The following is a 19,421-nucleotide window of genomic DNA, read 5'->3' as shown; positions in this document are numbered from 1 at the left end:
ACCAAACAACGATCAACAACGAACGAAATTTAAAAAAAAATGTATAGAGCGTCTGCCATGTAAGCAGGAGATCCCGGGAGAGTCCCGGTCGGGGCACACATTTTCATCTGTCCCCATCGAGGCATATCAACAGCACCTGTCTGCAGCTGAGGGTTTCAATTATTTATTCTAGAAAGCTGGTCGATCATCAATGGTATCTGTTCTTTCGGGAATAGTTACTATCTTCATATATAATTTTCTTTTATGTCTGGCACCTCCGCCTCGGGGCTGCTTTCTCTCTTTTCCGATAGTGGATCCGAAGCCTCCGATTTTAGTTTGTACACAAGCGACCTGTCACATATGAGGTGAATAGGTCGGCCGTGTCTTATTTCTTCCCCGTGGGGTATACAGAGTGGGGCAAATAAAAGTGACCCGGACGAGTGTATACAACTGGACATGAATGTATGCGTATAACCACACTCCAATAGAATGGAGCAACTTCCCAAACAGTCGACCGAAGCACATTTACAAAATCTTCATGCCTGACAGTTGTTAGCAGAGGTCCGTGTGGTTGCAACCCTAGCTGTTCTGTCAGTGAGCTATTACTTTCTGAGTAGAGCCCTCAAGTCTATGGTGCATCGCAACAACCCTCAGTCTTCAAGAACTGCAACAGTATTTCGGATGAGAGTGCAGTAATTCCCGCAGTTCAGTTTCAATCTGCCTGCAACAACTTGCTGACCCGGGTCCAAAATTGCCAAGAGTGGATTGGTGGTCACTTCCAACATCAAATTTAACCAGGTTACTTTTGTATTTCGTTTCCCCTGACGTATTTGTACCCTGGAAATCTGTTCTGAAGGCCACGTTTATTTTCCGCACCTGTACCGGAGGCGCTGCAGTAGATTTGCCTACCGAGGACAGTCAAGAGAGACAAAGTCGCTAGTGTACTAGATCCGAAACATGACCCTTGCACATACTTGTGTAGCTCGGACGTTACCGTTGACCGCGAGATGGTGTGACCAGAGGAAATTGAGTGAGTCGGGCGGAAGTGGTGCCTACCCGTGGGCCTTTTGCTCCGGACAGCAGCAGCGGCCGCACAAAAAAGAACCGCGAATTGGACAGGCTTCCTGCGGTCCGGCTGGCCTTGATGAGATTCGCCAGCTGCAAGCCGCAGCTGCGGTTGGATAGAGCGCAGGATCGCCGCTATGTGGGCAGGTAAGCCTTCTTCACCGTTGACAACTTTCCACCTGCGTCATTTCAATGTTAGCGACCTCCTTCCCGTTAGGCATCTCTGTCCTCCCAACTTGAGGTAATGTTTGGAGAAAGCCATCTAACAATTAGGTGTTAAAGCTTTAACGACTTTATGGAAACGATTATGTAGAAAAATTGCAGACTTTTCAAGCCATGTAATTGCGTGTTTTAGTCTTCTTGTTGCCGTTTGAATCTCGCGTTAGCGTTATCGATGTTTGCATCTTACTTTGAGCTTCTAAAAATTTGCCTTCCACAATACACTATGTTTCAGTATCTGAGTGTCTGTGGGTCTATTTCTGTAAAATATTGTACAAAAATTCGTGGTTGGTACACTAGTTTAGGCTTTAACTGTACCGTGTGCATTCCCATTTTGTCGTGATTACTAAGCTGAAACTACATTAACTCTAAAGAGACAATTATACAGGCTGGCCTGGTTTCGTGTGTTTTATGGCTTGACAGCATTCATTTGTAACTTAGTCTCGTACTAAAAAACTAAATCAACAAATTTGTGCTGTACTTTACAGTAATGGATCTAGACCCACTAAAAATAACAGGTGTCTTAAGAGGTTTCGGTAAAGAACAAAGAAGTTTTTTGCAGAAGGCGAATTTTTGAAACTAACTGATTCGATACTTTCCACCTTGACACACAAGGTCCTCAAATTTCCAATATATCTTACCTACAACGAACCTAATCGCCAAAAAAAAAAAAAAAAAAAAAAAATGAAATTTGAATAGAGGTTAGTCATCATGGAAACACTTTTACAACAATTCAGTATGTATCGAAATTTATTAATGAAGACTTAACGCAGTTAGCCCAACAGCCATCATCAGAAACTATGATACAAAACCAAACCAAACCAAAATATAAGGAAACATGTAAACAGTGTGATTATTTACATAAAATCCAGGATACCATTCACGGATGTTCCAACGCTATTTTTGCGCGGTTAACGCGACTTCTTCGATTAACGCGAATTATTCTTTTAGTATATATGCCTTTGCAATATATGAAGAATTCTATAATCACACTTGTTCAGTCGTGTTAATCGCGCAAAAATAGCGCTAGAACAACCGTGAATAGTATCCGTATCCAGTCTCGCGCAGTCAGTATTCAGTATTACTCATTACTAAAGAGAAGGTCCATACAACATGAGCTTGCGATACGTAAACATCACAATTTACCGGTAAGTAAACAATTCCTAAGTTAAGCACTGTTGGTGGAAACACCCTGCCCTTTTCTCACTTGAAGAAACTTCAGTGACATGGCTCTACGGTTTCGAGACAAAACAAATACATTATGCTTAATTTTCAAGATGCCAATTTCTAAAACGTTTGACAACACTGAACAAAGCGAGGTGGTTATATGTTAGCGTCCTGATATCCTTGAACTGAACAAAGCCTATATCCAAATGACACACACTGCAAATAGCAGTACAGTTACCCAATCGGCAACCTAGCGCAGTGGCTAAGGATGGCCGTCGTAAGTCTTCAATTTAAGTTGGTTGGTTGGTTGGTTGGTTTGTTTGAGGAAGGAGACCAGACAGCGAGGCTATCTGTCTCATCGGATTAGGGAAGGACAGGGAAGGAAGTCGGCCGTGCCGTTTGAAAGGAACCATCCCGGCATTTGCCTGGAGCGATTTAGGGAAATCACGGAAAACCTAAATCAGGATGGCCGGACGCGGGATTGAACCGTCGTCCTCCCGAATGCGAGTCCAGTGTCTAACCACTGCGCCACCTCGCTCGGTCTTCAATTTAAGTAACGGCTTTGTTATGTCAAGGTGAACAAAGGAGAACGATAGTGTGTTCTCTTGATATTTTTTTTTCAGTGCAAGAAAACCTCCAGGAGGACACAGTTCTTATATCAGAGACTTTTTTCGCTACGTTTTCAATGCCGAACATATGCAACGAAAAATAACTTTTTGTGGCCAGTTTTTTACCTTACAGTTACTCCCAACAGGCCAACATTTTCATGGAGGGGCAGGTCGATCGTTCACTCGTTTTTAAATACAAACAAGCATTACACTGTCTAAAGAAGGTTGTTACGAAGCGTAATCGTTGCGTGAACAGCATTAAGACAACAGTACATGTGGGTAGCAACATTATCCTTAGAATGTTTACATTTTGTACAACAGACTCCGCAACAGTGTTACCATTCATAAACTTTCTGTTCGTCCTTATCATCAAGTACACACAGCTTTAAAGTATAACGTTAATTTCTCTTTACATACAAGAGTTTGTTCTGATACAAGCGTAATTACTTTTCGGGCGAGATAAACGACAAACAATCCAACATATGGGGGGAGGGGGTTACATATATGCAAGTGGGACACGCAAACTTAGGTTAGTACTGGTGGTAACATACAACTGAACACGGCAGGCGTTAAGCGGAGAAACTTTTAGACATCTTCTCTGAGCACTCATTTGTAGCACCAACGACGAATAAAGTGACGTAAAACTGTCAGAATCACTCAAAGAAATACTATTTCCTGTTACACTAGCCATTACACTGCCGACGGTGAAAAAAGTATGGTCACAAATGTTGACAGTGCGCAGTTTGGAATCTGGTTCGTGGACTGTGTTAAATGTCACTAAACCTCTTAATCCGGCGTAGTTTTGACCAAAGATAGACGTTTATACTTCTGTTAGCGGAGGTACGTTGCTACAAGAACTTGTCACGAAGGGAAGTAAAGGTGGTAGTATTTATATTCTGGCCACAGAATGTGTGCAGGGTTGAATACACAATCTCTCGTCAGTGTGTTAGTACACGAAACCACATCACGTTCTTCGTGACACACTTCATCGGATAGCAGGGGGAGGGGAGGTGGATTAAACTTTGCTATCCAATTGCTTTGCAAGTTACTGACGGTTTTTCTCAACGCATACTCTGTCTTATTCATCTCCACTGCTACAAAATTTTTCTACGATTATACCGCCACACCAATACACAATTCCATCGTGGTCCTGGAAACGAACTTTTATCGTCCTTCCCAGTTTTACCAACAGAGTTAGCGTGTCAACGTAGCATCAAATTTCTACTCGGCATCAGTCGTCTTTATTCTCTTACGCACAGCTACCACTTTATCCCCTCGTAAATGACTTACTTACCTCTTACTTCTTTAACTCAACTAGCAAATCATTTTAGTAGCTCAGTCTTCCTCTTGCTGTTCCACTTGTAGGATAATTTTCTCAATTTCCTTAAAGCTTGCATGTTCTTTGTTCCTTGTCTTTGAAATGAATTCTGTGATTTTGTGCATTACGATTGGCACGCTATTTCTTTCCTTGTTACTAGTGAGCTGGTTTCAAGTAAGTTTAAAAACTGAAGCTGAACTGTAGATAGTTTCGGTGTATTTCTGTCGCAGGAAAAGCGGAGTCAGCAGCCAAATCGCATTAGTTATATGCATATCTGATCTGGCCTTTAACCCGACTCCGAAAACTTCCTAATAGGTCGTCGCTCGCTTGCACGAGATCAGCGGTTTGCTATGACGCCTTCGGGTGCGATTTGTACAGTTAGAGATATATTAGTAAAGTACTTGGCCACAATACTGTAGTATGGGCACCCAAAGTTTATTCTGTCCCAGATTACAATCATTTCAGCTTCCAAAGCTCCCATATGCGCCAAAAACATTGGTAAGAATCTTTTGGTTTTTCTATAAGGTTAATCGAAGTTGAATGCGCATTCATGAACCCTACGTGTGAGAAGGTCAAAAGCGAAGTGTCCCTTTTTACTGTAGGTATGTTACAATCTTAATATTTGCGCGCATTTTCCATAAAACACACACACACACACACACACACACACACACACACACACACACACACACACACACACAACCTGAAATTAGAATTATATTAATACCTTCAGCTGTTTATGGGCGTTTGTATTTATCAACGGGAACTGGTGAAAATGTGTGCCCCGACCGGGACTCTAAACCGGGATCTCCTGCTTACATGGCAGACGCTCTATCCATCTGAGCCACCGAGGGCACAGAGGATAGTGCGACTGCAGGGACCATCTCACGCACGCCTCCCGCGAGACGCACATTCTCAACTTTTATGTCCACACACTACATTTGTAGTGTCCCACCCCAACACACACCGAACATGTCCGAAAGAACAGACACCATATCCATGTAAGTATATAGTTCTGGCAATACCGGCCATGACCTCCTCCTCCTTTGCGGATGCACACACATTCCCCGAACTCTTACGGGACTTGGTAAGAATGTCTTCCACGAGCAATAACTGTTGCGTAGGGACGTAGTGTGTGGACATACGAGGTGAGAATGTGGGTCTCGCGGGAGGCGTGCATCAGTTTGTCCCTGCAGTCGCACTATCCTCTGTGCACTCAGTGGCTCAGATGGATAGAGCGTCTGCCATGTAAGCAGCCCCTCAGCAGCTTAAGGTATTAATGTAATTCTAATTTCGTTCTAGACGGCCGCAGGTTATCAGTGATGTCTGTTCCTTCGCACGTGTCTGAAAGAACAGACACCATATTCATATAAGTATCTACCTGAAAGGTGGCAACGGTGTACGTAGGATACCAGTCTGGAAATGAGTAGAATAATATGGAAAAAATAAAAAACGCCGGAAACTATTCCCAGGCTGACCAGTGTAGCAGATCGACGGTCCAGCAAAAGGTTGGTTTATATCCCTGCCCCACACGCTGTCGCTATACTCGGAAAGATTTACAAACATTTCTACGCCGCGAAGGCTTCCGTGTAGAAAATCATTTTCTCTGTTTTCGTCCTTTTTCCCGTATCACGCAGGAATGTGATGGAAGTGAGGTCGAAAGTCCCATTTCAGTCTAACACAATCCCGTCGCATCCACAGGCCAGGCTTTGAAGTTCACGCCAAACACTCTGCAATTAGACTGCTGGCAGTTTTAGAAGGAGCGCAACTTGGCTCTTTTTACATTTCTCTGCTTTTGTTTCTTGGCTGGCAACATGAAACGGCCCAAGGCGCACAGCGGCGTGACGAGGGGGAGCTGCGCGGCAGACAAGATGTGTCAAGAGTGCGCACGCGCGCGAAAAACACGCGCTCGCACAGAAGGGGGAGGGAAAGAAAATAGTTTTGCTGCACTGCTGTCATCATTACTGATTATGGTTTTGCCTCTGGCTTAATTTAACATATTTAGAGAAAGCAACAGTTGTGTTGGTAGTACAACTGAAGATTGAAGGAGTATTATAATGAAAGTTTAAATTTTCACACACACACACACACACACACACACACACACACACACACACACACACACACACGGCTCTTTTAGTTTTCCTTTATTTGCTGCTGGGACCTCGTTTTTTGTTCGTTACAAATGTGCTGCATTGGTGGTTGTTTCTGGTGACGAATTCGTCCTGTATTTGTGTTTTGCTTTATTAAGTTAACACATTTTTGCCCACGCATTGTGAAAGTGCTGTTTAATTCCATGAAAACTGTTATGAAACGCACCATTTTATGTTTAATGGCTACACATACGTTTAACATTCTGCGAAACGTGGCCCAACTTCACATGAGTGACAAAACAATAGCAGGAAAGAAAGGGAAGCCTTAAGAGCCTTCTGAAGATGGATTTGTAATAAATCTGAAACCTGTAATTGTTTGAGTTAAATAAACTTTTTAAAACAGTGCTTTTACTTGTTCCTGCTTCGATTATAAACCTTACATTCCACCTGCTATGGAAGATATAAAGGCGAAATACCGGCAGACTTAAAGAAGAAACATAAATAACATCATTGTCGAAGACTGCAAGTGTTGACAGATGTTTACAGGGCTATTACAAATGATTGAAGCGATTTCATAAATTCACTGTAGCTCCATTCATTGACATATGGTCACGACACACTACAGATACGTAGAAAAACTCAAAGTTTTGTTCGGCTGAAGCCGCACTTCAGGTTTCTGCCGCCAGAGCGCTCGAGAGCGCAGTGAGACAAAATGGCGACAGGAGCCGACAAAGCGTATGTCGTGCTTGAAATGCACTCACATCAGTCAGTCATAACAGTGCAACGACACTTCAGGACGAAGTTCAACACAGATCCACCAACTGCTAACTCCATTCGGCGATGATATGCGCAGTTTAAAGCTTTTGGATGCCTCTGTAAGGGGCGTGCAATGAGCGAAGAAACGGTTGAACGCGTGCGGGCAAGATTCACGCGTAGCCCGCGGAAGTCGACGAATAAAGCAAGCAGGGAGCTAAACGTACCACAGCCGACGGTTTGGCAAATCTTATGGAAAAGGCTAAAGCAGAAGCCTTACCGTTTACAATTGCTACAAGCCCTGACACCCGATGACAAAGTCAAACGCTTTGAATTTTCGGCGCGGTTGCAACAGCTCATGTAAGAGGATGCGTTCAGTGCAAAACTTGTTTTCAGTGATGAAGCAATATTTTTTCTTAATGGTGAAGTGAACAGACACAATGTGCGAATCTGGGCGGTAGAGAATCCTGACGCATTCGTGCAGCAAATTCGCAATTCACCAAAAGTTAACGTGTTTTGTGCAATCTCACGGTTTAAAGTTTACGGCACCTTTTTCTTCTGCGAAAAAACGTTACAGGACACGTGTATCTGGACATGCTGGAAAATTGGCTCATACCACAACTGGAGACCGACAGCGCCGACTTCATCCTTCAACAGGATGCTGCTCCACTGCACTTCCATCATGATGTTCGGCATTTCTTAAACAGGAGATTGGAAAACCGATGGATCGGTCGTGGTGGAGATCATGATCAGCAATTCATGTCATGGCCTCCACGCTCTCCCGACTTAACCCCATGCGATTTCTTTCTGTGGGGTTATGTGAAGGATTCAGTGTTTAAACCTTCTCTACCAAGAAAGTGCCAGAACTGCAAGCTCGCATCAACGATGCTTTCGAACTCATTGATGGGGACATGCTGCGCCGAGTGTGGGAGGAACTTTATTATCGGCTTGATGTCTGCCGAATCACTAAAGGGGCACATATCGAACATTTGTGAATGCCTAAAAAACTGAGTTTTTGTATGTGTGTGCAAAGCATTGTGAAAATATCTCAAATAATAAAGTTATTGTAGAGCTGTGAAATCGCTTCAATCATTTGTAATAACCCTGGATTTTACCGAAAGATGTGAATATTACCGCATCATTTCAGTCACGGTGCAACGTACTGACACGACTTGTTTGCAGACGAATGGAAAAGCTGGCAGAAGCCGATCTCGGGGAAGATCAGTTTCGCTTCCGGATAAACTTAGGAACATGCAAGGCAATACTGAGCCTACAACTTACGTTAGGAAGTAGCTTAACCCAAGCAATACCAACGCATTTTCCATAACGCGTAATGCCTGGGGGGAGGGGGGGGGGGGAGGGGGGGGGGGGGGAAGGCGGCTGGAGGGTATACTTTGTATTTAGCAATGTACTGGTGTGTGGGTACGGTACAGAACCTGAAAATATCTTAGCACCATTTCAGCGACACCAACGTATTTTCAGTAATGTCTACACAGAGTGAAGGGTTACTTTATGACCAGAGCAGAAAATTTAAAAAATACAAATTTAGTTAATTATTGTTGATTTTCATTCACGACATACCTTTTAAAGTCATGTAGATGTGTAAAAAGAATCCTAAACCTGAAAATATGAATATGACATTTGATGTGAAAAGTCACATTCACAAATAAGACAAAGTTTTGGATGAATTTTTACTGAAAAAATTTAAAAAGCTACGTGATATAAGGAATCATTAAAAATAAATACTTTTCACAAAAATTTAAAATATAAAGTACCAGATTAGGCTACGATATTCTCAAAAGGTGGGCACGAAAAATACGTTCGTGAACCAAAACTTTCATGGAATAATTACTTTGTCACGTTTTGCAGTTAATCCGTTCATGCGCGAAGAGTGGGAAACGCGTTATTAACCAATGAACATTGCAGAGTAACTTACTCGGTACAGAGAGTCAGATTAGGTAAATGTTAATGACATTTCCACATTTGCAGTACATTGACAGAACTGCGTATTCTTAGAACTGGATGGAGCAGTACTGACGCAGCTGACTCACCACCAGGGTACCCAGCCAGCTACGTACGCTAAGAACGATGCGAGGTCACAGTCTGAAGAGGAATCTGTTTACTCGCTCCATCAGCTCGCCGCAGTCCCGTGACTGCACCACCACACTCTCCTTACTCCCCCCACCCTCCCCATCACCATCTCCCCTGCAACTGTGACTTAGTCACTCGCCCTGCGGCGTCCAAACTTTTCGGGGAAAAAACCCGCAGCATTTTGCATAATTTACGTACTGCACTTCTCACGCGATGGTCTGTATAATCACAACAAAAGACATAAAAACGCGAAAAATAATCTACAAATTTCTCGAAAAACTTCACGATTTGGAGAGAATACAGTTATAACAAATCATAGTGTTCGTGATAAAATCTTAGACCAAATTGTACTTTAAGTTGGAACTGTTACCCATTTTAAATTACTGACCAAGAATGTTAACTACATATAAAGTTCCTACTATTTCGGTGCGTTACTAAGTGTTTCAATTTTATTATTGTCGTAGACACATGGCTAGCCTACAGAAAGTTATTCATATGGAATTTTTTCAGTGTACAAAGCTTCCCAATATTTTTACATTTCGATGCTCCCTGTCCCCATCCTCCAACGGTATCCTTCCGATGAGTAGCTGGTCTGTCAGGATTCTCTCTCAGCTCAGCAACCATATATCCTGAAATTGATATTTCTTAATTTGTTTTTCCTTTAAAAACTCGAGAGAGGAACATGTTTCCCTTAAATACAGGATAGTTGCTATTTATCTTGAGTTCAACTTAGATGCCCCTTAAACGTCAGCGATCCCTGATCTCAACTTTGAATCCATTCTTAGAAATGCTTTATCTTGAGTTCAAGGCGACTTCTATAGCGGCTAATGTATCCGCTTTATTGCTCTGGAAGATATCAGTTGTGCTATGAAGATGTTTGTTCTATTTTAGTAATGAACAACATCAAAAGTGGAAATAAAGGTGCCTGGAGGAAAAGTTAATCAAGTGATGGCTAAGTGATTCTTGAGGAGTTCGATGGCAAAAACTTTTTCCCGAAGTCCGTCAATGGGTTACACCAACGGCAACGGTTCTGCAAAGAAAGTATCGGTAACATAACTGATCTACAGCTTTATTTACATATTTTTGTATTTATTCTGTTGATGAATAGGAATACAAATAATAGTTTACATTTTTTGCTATTAACCTTGAACCGTGCTTGCTAGACACCGAACCAAACTTTAGAGCCTCCGAAACATCGTTAGATTTCGTTACTAGCGATAGTCTTTGGGTGGTCCCAACTGCTACGATTGTCGAATTGAGCAATTTTTTTTCTTTATAGTGAGGAGAAACACAGGTCTACGCTTCACCCTCGCTGGGACACTTCCATGTGGATCCTACGAAGTAGATAGCTGGAAGTTGGAAAGTGATCCTTACCTTGTAGCAGTAGTTTATGTAGACGCCCTTGAGGTCGTCGTCGGTCGAAGGTTCCGTGTTCGGGCTGTTGGGAGGCGACTTTGGGCTGAAATGAGAGAATGCTCTGTTAGTCAAAACAGCTAGTAACAGGTGGCCGACTACAATAAAAACAATTTTCTTTTAAGCTGACAGCCCGATTGTTGTTGTCCGTCATAATGTGGTGAAGACCTTGCATGCCCTCCGCTAACAAATGAAACTCAACGTAGTTGGTGCAATATCATATGGCTTTGGAAGCCTATTATTGAATCCTATTTGTAGGTGCGAATCAAGCAGTCATTTTCCACATTGATTAATCGAAGCTAATCATAAGGGTGTAGATTAACAAGAAGGGCAGTACCGTAATTGTAACAATACCAACAACCGAAATTGCACTCCTCAATTGTTATATATTCGGCATTTAATATTTACAAGGCAACGAAAACTAATATTAAGCACTGAAATTTGGAGGAAAATGCACTAATGTTCAAGTTCACATTGTATCAAACAACAGTTGAAATAAAAGTTGAAAAAGAAAGTAGTCTATGCAGTCCCTGTAAGGTTGAGACGGGCGAAGCGCCAGCTACCTCCCAGGAATGTATCCCAGCCTTCCTGGCGTCCTCCAAGCCGAGAAGCTTCTCTAACGGTCACCGACAGTTCTGTGATCACCAGCAATTACAGATCGAAAGGTGTTGCCTTCCAATTAACGTGAGCCAAAACAGAGTGAATAAAGTTACTTCCGCCCCACTCCCATCTCGTGGACACATGGAAACGCGGGAGACAGCTTTTTTGAATATTAATGTATAAAATTTTAATTTAATATAAAGTACATTTAATACCACACTATTTTGACAAAGTTTTGCGAATACCACATAACTTAAGACAAAATGTGGAATACGCTTTCAGTTTTCAATCATTTGACAACAGCAATATTAAAGTGGAAGATTAGTTTCTGCTCCTCAAGACGATTCTTCACTGTTTCTCCCTGAACAACTTGCCACCCCTGGTGTTACCGTACTAGTAGAGAATTACCTGCAGAAGACAAAAATCTCTACTGTAACATGGGTCTTTCAGACATTGTCTATGTATCATTTTTCCTCTTTTTATTGTGTGAACCTGATATTTGTATGCATATGTCCCGTGTTTCATAAATAAATTGTATCTTTCATTTACATATGAAAAGAATAAAGTGGAGTTCAATTATTATCAAATAAAGAAATCACCTGAACAGTTTTTTACACAATGTGCTGGTTACACTACACAGCAAGACGATGGCCCCACACAATTTTACGAAATATAAATAAAAATCATCAACCTGAAGTTGGTCTGAAGAGTGACACGGCTGTTACGTGTATGGTCTGAAATGGATTTTTTTGCGGTTGACGAGAGAGCTCTGTTTTGTTTGGGGAACTACAATTGAAAATGGTATCCGGACGCCAGTGGTTTTGTTATTTTTCGCATACATGCTTGACTGTTTGAGATCAAGATTACTTTTGGCACAATGAAAAACTGAGTACTTTATTAACATGGGATCGAATCTTCAGATTACTACCAATCTGAGGCAAAATCCAACATGCAAAACAACGGTATGTATCATCTTTGCAGGTTAATCAAATCCCTGAGTAGTAAATTTGTCACATGATCCCGTAGATTTGGCAAAACACCGACGAATGTCGCAGTTTCTACGCTCACAGGAACTTAACCGCACAGTCTCGTGCAACTGAAACCTTAGTGGTTTTTCTGACGGCCACTTAGGACAAACGAAAATTCTCTGCTCTCAATACTACGACCACTCATTCGATGTCTGAAGTAGGACGAAGCCTTTCAGGAGTCATATTTGGGAATCTTTCGATGACAAAGCTGGAGTTTGTGATGTCATAAACGTAGCAGAAAGTTGGTACTAAAATATGATTTTATATAAAATTTGGTCCTGATTAATGCAATATACACGAGTTGAATGGTTCAAATGGCTCTGAGCACTATGGGACTCAACTGCTGAGGTCATTAGTCCCCTAGAACTTAGAACTAGTTAAACCTAACTAACCTAAGGACATCACAAACATCCATGCCCGAGGCAGGATTCGAACCTGCGACCGTAGCGGTCTTGCGGTTCCAGACTGCAGCGCCTTTAACCGCACGGCCACTTCGGCCGGCCACACGAGTTGAGTGTGGCTCGGTGGATGACTGGAGAAGCGCCAGACTAATGATCGAAAGGTTCAGAGTTCGATTCAAATATATTTTCTAACATTTTTGAACCTGGAAATGATTCACTTCGTGTGTGTAACGGGTGCCTCTCTGAAGATGCAGGACATTTTCGGAGCTAGTTTTGATTTGCCCATCCTTTATAGCTGGCTGGTTAAATTAGTTCACAAGTCTGAGACGGCGAGAGCATACCACTTTCAACAGAACAGTATCTAGGAAAGCGCTGTGGCGTTGGAAATTTATCTCCTAATCGTTGACAGCTGTATATACTATTGTACACGATGCTGACAAAAGTTGAATCTGTGCGCTGTGTCGGGACGCTACAACCAACACCGGGTTCAGAGGGCAATGTATAGAAGCCAGCTGCTGCTAGAAACTTTGGTTGTATCTGTGAGGCGTGCACCGATGCGGCAAACGGAGGAACAGCTTCTGGCGAAAATGAAATCATTCTGAGGAATACTAAAAATGAACTCTGAAGTTTTATTGCGGAACTGATACAAACAGCCAATATTTGCAGACCGCAACTTTCACTCCGCAGCGGAGTCTCTCTCTCTTCTGAAACTACATAACAGATTAAACATGTGTGCTGGACTAGGATTCGAAATCGTAACCTTGCCTTTCGCGGGTAATGCTCTTATCGACTGAGTTTTTATGTAAACATTTTACTGAACTGAAACGCAGTTAATTGCAAATGTATACAAAAATTTATGATAACTATCAGCACTACTGTTACATCCTTTAAGATAGTTACATCACATAAGGAATTAATAACGATAGCAACATGATAAAAATATCTACTATAGCAATGAACATTGTGCATCCACATTAACAATTTGTTTTTGGTTCTTCCAGCAGGTTTTCCTTATGCTATGTTATATTCTGTTTGAACTGCTTTTAGAGGTACTTTAGAGAAATTTAACAACAGAATTGCAAACTATTGCTATAGGATTTAACTTGTTTTTTCCTAACATAAGAATTTCACGTGTGTTACAAGAACGAACAAACGGTATTTCCGTTAACGATATGACGGATTTGTTTATTTTTGTAAGTGCAAGTGATATGAGCCTTTTTTATTAAATGTATAAATACGAAACCTAACGATATGCAGAACACTTTTCCTTCTGTTGATTTAAAAATTATGATAACAGACATTTTTAAAAAGCACGAAGTAACAGCAAACGTTGACGTGTGCCTGTTGCATTCTGATTTGTGGTCTCAGAACGGTCTGCATATTAAGACAATTTCTTTGTATCATAACACGATTTTGCCAACTGTCTCGTTTCATCAGTTGATTGTATCACTGACTAAAGCATACTCTTCATTGTTGACTGCAGACAAGAGTATGCAGTAGACAGCAACACAAGCACCTGATGGAACAAGACGGTTGGGAAAATCAAGTTACAAACAAAGAGACTTAAAATGCAGACTGTTTTGAGACCACATATCAGAATGCAAGAGACAAACTAGGTTTGGTGTTTAGTTCCTAGGGAAATTAAAGACCTCAAGGTTACAATGTCTAGAAATTGCTGCATATCAGTGCCCTTTGGTTTGGTGAGGAAAATTTCAAGCGCCCAGCAAGCCAAGCAAAATATTTCCAGTCTGGTCGCAAAACTTGGTCAACGTTTATCATACTTGTGGCATTTCTCGTAATAAAAGTGAATTTTTCTCTCACCCAATTTCTCTTGCGTAGATAAGTGTTTTGTGTTGGCACTACACACTTTGTATAAAGCTGAAGGGGGAATAGCTTGATTGAGCTATGCAAGCACGACTCATGACCTGCCTTCAGCGTAATTACTTTCGCGACTACTTTTCCCCTAACTCTCAAATTTCACAGAAGTTTCTCTGTAAATTTTTTGGGTCTAGCACCTCTGAAACAAAGGTTCGAGTCCAGGTCGAGCAAACAGTTTTAATCGACGAGGAACTTGCCAAATATAGTGCACTTAATAATCAGGAAAAAATCCACTTTGCTGTTGCTAAGCCATTTCTCCGTAATATTCTTAATTCCAGAAGTGAGTTCCGCAATTAAGAAACAATGATGGAAATAAAAAAGGTTCAGGAGTGGAATTAAAATTCAAGGCAAAAAGATATGAATGATACGATTCGCTGATGACATGAGTAAAGTGAAGAATTACGTGATCTGCTGAACGGAATGGACAGTCTAATGAGTACACAATATGGACTGAGAGTAAATCGAACAAAGACTAAAGTAATGAGAAGTATCAGAAATGTGAACAGCGAGAAACATATCAGGTTTGATGATCACGAAGTACATCAAGTTAAGGAATTCTGCTACCTAGGCAGCAAAATAACCAATGACGGACGGAACAAGGACATCAAAAACAGACTAGCACTGGGAAAAAAGAGCATTCCTGGCCAAGAGAAGTCTACTAGTATCTAACAGGCCTTAATTTGAAGAAGAAATTTCTGAGAATGTACGTTTGGAGTACAGCATTGTATGGTAGTGATACGTGGACTGTGGGGAAGACCGGAAAAGAAGAGAATCGAAGCATTTGAGATGTGGTGCTACAGACGAATGTTTAAAATTAGGTGGACTGATAAGGTAAGGAAAGAGGTGGTTCTACGCAGAATCGGAGAGGAAAGGAAAGGAATATGTGGAAAACACTGATAAGGAGACACGATAGGATCATAGGACCTCTGATATCAGGGACTGACTTCCATGGTACTAGAGGGAGCTGTAGAGGGCAAAAATTGTGGAGGCAGACAGAGATTGGAATACATCCAGCAGATAATTGAGGACGTAGGTTGCAAGTGCTACTCTGAGATGAAGAGTTTGGCACAGGATGAGATGATGAGGTTGGCACTGGAGATGAATTCGTGGCGCGTCGCATCAAACCTATCAGAAGACAGATGACAAAGAAAGTCCCGCGAGGCATGCAGGAGAACTTCTGCAAGTGTTTGAAGCGAACATGGAGAAGACACAGGATGACTTATTGAACTAAGAAATAATAGCGTCATAACTTAGGAGCGGTTTGCGTTGAAACGTTCAAACTGTACGGTTGGCAGCAGGATATGATGAAATTAGTATGCGCTGCATGGTTTGGTTTATAGACAGTGCTCACTTTCATCAGTAAGTGAAATTGGCGCATTTTGGGGACAGAGAAATTTGGAAAGTTGACGGAAGTACAGCTTTGAGGGTGGGTCGTGAATCGTGCTTTGATTGCTCAGTCGACTGTTACGCCTTAACATGACGTTGAGGGATGCAGTGTGAGAAGCTACCCATAAAAGGCAAGGTTGCAGGGAGACAGGATGAGCTTGAAGGGAAGACGGGAGGGACCTTGTTTATTCATTTTAAACGTCGGCAAGAGCACTAACAGCGAAAGGCGAGGTTTCTGCGATCGAAAAAATGGTTCAAATGGCTCTGAGCACTTTGGGACTTAACTTCTGAGGTCATCAGACCCCTAGAAGTTAGAACTACTTAAACCTAACTAACCTAAGGACACCACACACATCCATGCCTGAGACAGGAGTCGAACCTGCGACCGGAGCGGTCGCGCGGTTCTAGACTGTAGCGCCTAGAACCTCTCGGCCACCCCGACCTCGGCCGGCTCTGCGATCGAGCCCCGGTAAAAAAACAGTTTTAATCCACCAACAAGTTTCAAAACTACCAATGATTGCAGCAGCCACCGTTTTTATACTGTTTATATGTGTGATTCGAATTTAGTGATTTACAGCATTTAAGTGTCTTTCCCAATGCATCCAAATCAGCCTTTAGTGGAGATTTTCTGGTGGGAACTACGGTCAGTATCGACGAAAGGCTACTGAACTCTTTGTAGCTTGTGTGACTGCATAGTTTCAAGGGCGTCACTGACAGAGAACTGGAAAACCTCTGGTGTCAAACGGTCCCCCCAGGGAGACTGCGCATATCGATTGTGTAATAGTCGATGGCGGAACCTCAAAACAAAAGCGGCCCTGCGCGTGTGTGGCGAGAGGATAACAAAGGCGTTAGCAGCGGGCAGGGCCGGGCCTGGCCCGTGGCATGAGCCGCGTGGCCCCGTTTCGTTTTCGCGAGCAGCTGCGGTGCACACCTGGAGCTGAACTGCCTGCTTAGCGGGGTCCCAGCTGGGTGATCTAAAAAAGCTGTGGTCGCCACGGGTGCACGGCCAAATGATTCACACTGCTTGCCACTGAAATCAGATGAAGTTTTACTTATACCTGTGGCGCATAGCGTCCACTACAGTGGACAGCTGTACTGGTCGTTTCTTTGCATTTGCAGCCTCAGGACTGATTGAAAATGCCACACAGTTCACGTTAGTGGGCACTCCCTACTGGTGTTGTGTCCTGCATGCATTTTCAGCCTCACGACTGACTGAAAACGCCAGGTAATTGACCATTAAAAGTTGTCCACTGCAGTGAAAAACATGCACTGTGCACAGGGTTATTGTGCGTACACACTACAGTACAGTGGTGGAAACTCCAAGGATATAACACGTTACTATGCCTAGAACGGTATACGAGAACAGTCGGCATACGAAACAGCTTCCAGTCCTCTCAGAATGGACAAATATAGGCCCTGTATGTTTTTCAAGGGAATCTTACACCGAAACAACCTGGCAGATTAAAACTGTGTACCGGACCGAGACTCGAACTCGGGACCTTTGCCTTTCACGGGCAAGTGCTCTACCAAGGTACTGGCACAAGTAAAGCTGTGAGGACGGGGGCGCGAGTCGTACTTGGATAGCACAGATGGTAGAGCACTTGCCCGCGAAAGGCGAAAGTCCCGAGTTCGAGTCTCGGGACGGCACATAGTTTTAATCTGCCAGGAAGTTTCATATCAGCGCACACTCCGCTACAGAGTGAAAATCTCATTCTAGAATCTTACACCATTCTCCCTGTAAAGCAGTGACAGGTTCAGGGAACGATGACGGAGGTGGACAGTGATCACCCGGCTATCAAGTAGACAAGAAGAACTCCATAACCTTGAGCCGGCTCGAGTGGCCGAGCGGTTCTAGGCGCTCCAGTCTGGAACCCCGCGACCGCTACGGTCGCAGGTTTGAATCCTGCCTCGGGCATGGATGTGTGTGATGTCCTTAGGTTAGTTAGGTTTAAGTAGTTCTGAGTTCTAGGGGACTGATGACCGCAGCAGTTAAGTCCCATAGTGCTCAGAGCCATTTTTGAATCAATAACCTTGAGAGCTGGTGATTGTGATGGCCAGAAGAGATGCGACAGTTCGTCCTTGTGCTCACGGTGTGAGCTGTACGAACACGCTCCCTGTCGTGTTTGAAGACAGTATGAACATTGGAAAACAAACATCGTATCATGGGACGGACAGCAAAAATGGTCACATAATCCTTGGCAGCAATGCAGCCTTGCAGAGTAACCATAAGGGCTCATGGAATGCCACGATATGGCCGCCCAAATCATCGAACCCCCCGCCATGGTTCACACTTTGAACATAAACTCTGGCAGAAGATGGAAACTGTGTGAAACAAGACTCTTCCGACCAAACGCCTTTCGTCTGTTGCTTTTTCGTGGCTTCGCCAACACGGGGTCCTGATACGGGCATTTGAGTCACTAACGTGTGGTAATGGAACTGCAACTCGCCCTGCAATTTCCTGCTTATTGAGTTCGTGTTGTTTCGGTGCTGACAGGTTTCCCAAGTGCTACACTAAGTTCTGCAGTGACTTTTGCAGCTGTCGTCCTCTTACGGTTCGTCGCAATCTTCTTCAATGACTGTCCGTCACGATCACTCGACACATGCAACACCAGACACATGCACCAACAATTTGCCCACCTTTGAATTCACTTAGCTCCGATATAATGCCCTCACAGCTACACAGACCAATGTTCTTACCTCGACTGACACGTGCAGCATACTGAGCCGTCGTCCCTGGTCAAAACAAATGCACAATCTATAGGCTTAGCTACCATCTGCATTAATGTTCAAGCATACATGTCTCGTGGTGTTTCCGCATTTTTGTCCAACCGCTGTAGGAAGAACACAGGATTAAATCTGTTGATAATTTGGGGGTATACCGAGTGTGAAGTTAATACACGGAGCTGCCGTCTCTGGCAGCGATAACAGTTGCGCATCGAGTCTGAATGAGCTTTGATAGAAGACACCGGTATGTCAATCATTATGCTAACACTTTGTGGCAGATTTCGTCAGTTATAGTAGCTGGCCGTCTCTCGGCGAAGGGTAGTACAACAACAATCCAACACTGTTTGAACCGAAGTAGTTTAGTACAGCACATGCAATAGGCAGCATTGTACTATCTAGTTTGAAGATAACGTCATGAAGACCTCTAAATTCGGCACATTCACAGGCCTTCACATCAGAAATGTAATGATTGTTGTAGAAGTACCAACTTTGCGGGGCAGAGATTCCCGCTTCAGCCCCTATAGTTTCGATAGGAGGCAACGCCATACATAGCCTTCAAAATGGCGTCTAATGGAGGTGGGTTCCAAGGAGAGGGCAGTCATCGAGTTCCTTTTGGTGGAGAGCATCGCAAATATTCATAGGTGCCTGCAGAATGCCTACAGAGACCAGAAAGTGAACAAAAGCACGGTGAGTCGTTG

At 43.0% G+C, this 19,421-nt stretch overlaps 1 protein-coding gene across 2 annotated transcripts in view; it reads right to left on the bottom strand.

Annotated features, from left to right (window-relative positions):
- LOC124796329 (BCL2/adenovirus E1B 19 kDa protein-interacting protein 3) overlaps positions 1–19,421 on the bottom strand; it is a 310,876-nt gene that overhangs the window by 56,436 nt on the left and 235,019 nt on the right. For both annotated transcript variants that reach the window (XM_047260459.1, XM_047260460.1), the window contains one exon: positions 10,668–10,752. In XM_047260459.1, the coding sequence (XP_047116415.1) occupies positions 10,668–10,752 (85 nt within the window). The remainder of the gene's footprint in view (positions 1–10,667; positions 10,753–19,421) is intronic.

Source organism: Schistocerca piceifrons, chromosome 4 (genome assembly GCF_021461385.2).
Source record: "Schistocerca piceifrons isolate TAMUIC-IGC-003096 chromosome 4, iqSchPice1.1, whole genome shotgun sequence".
Taxonomy (NCBI): Eukaryota; Metazoa; Arthropoda; class Insecta; order Orthoptera; family Acrididae; genus Schistocerca; species Schistocerca piceifrons.
Note: the sequence above shows the minus strand (reverse complement) of the source record. Positions and strands in the feature narration are given on the sequence as shown.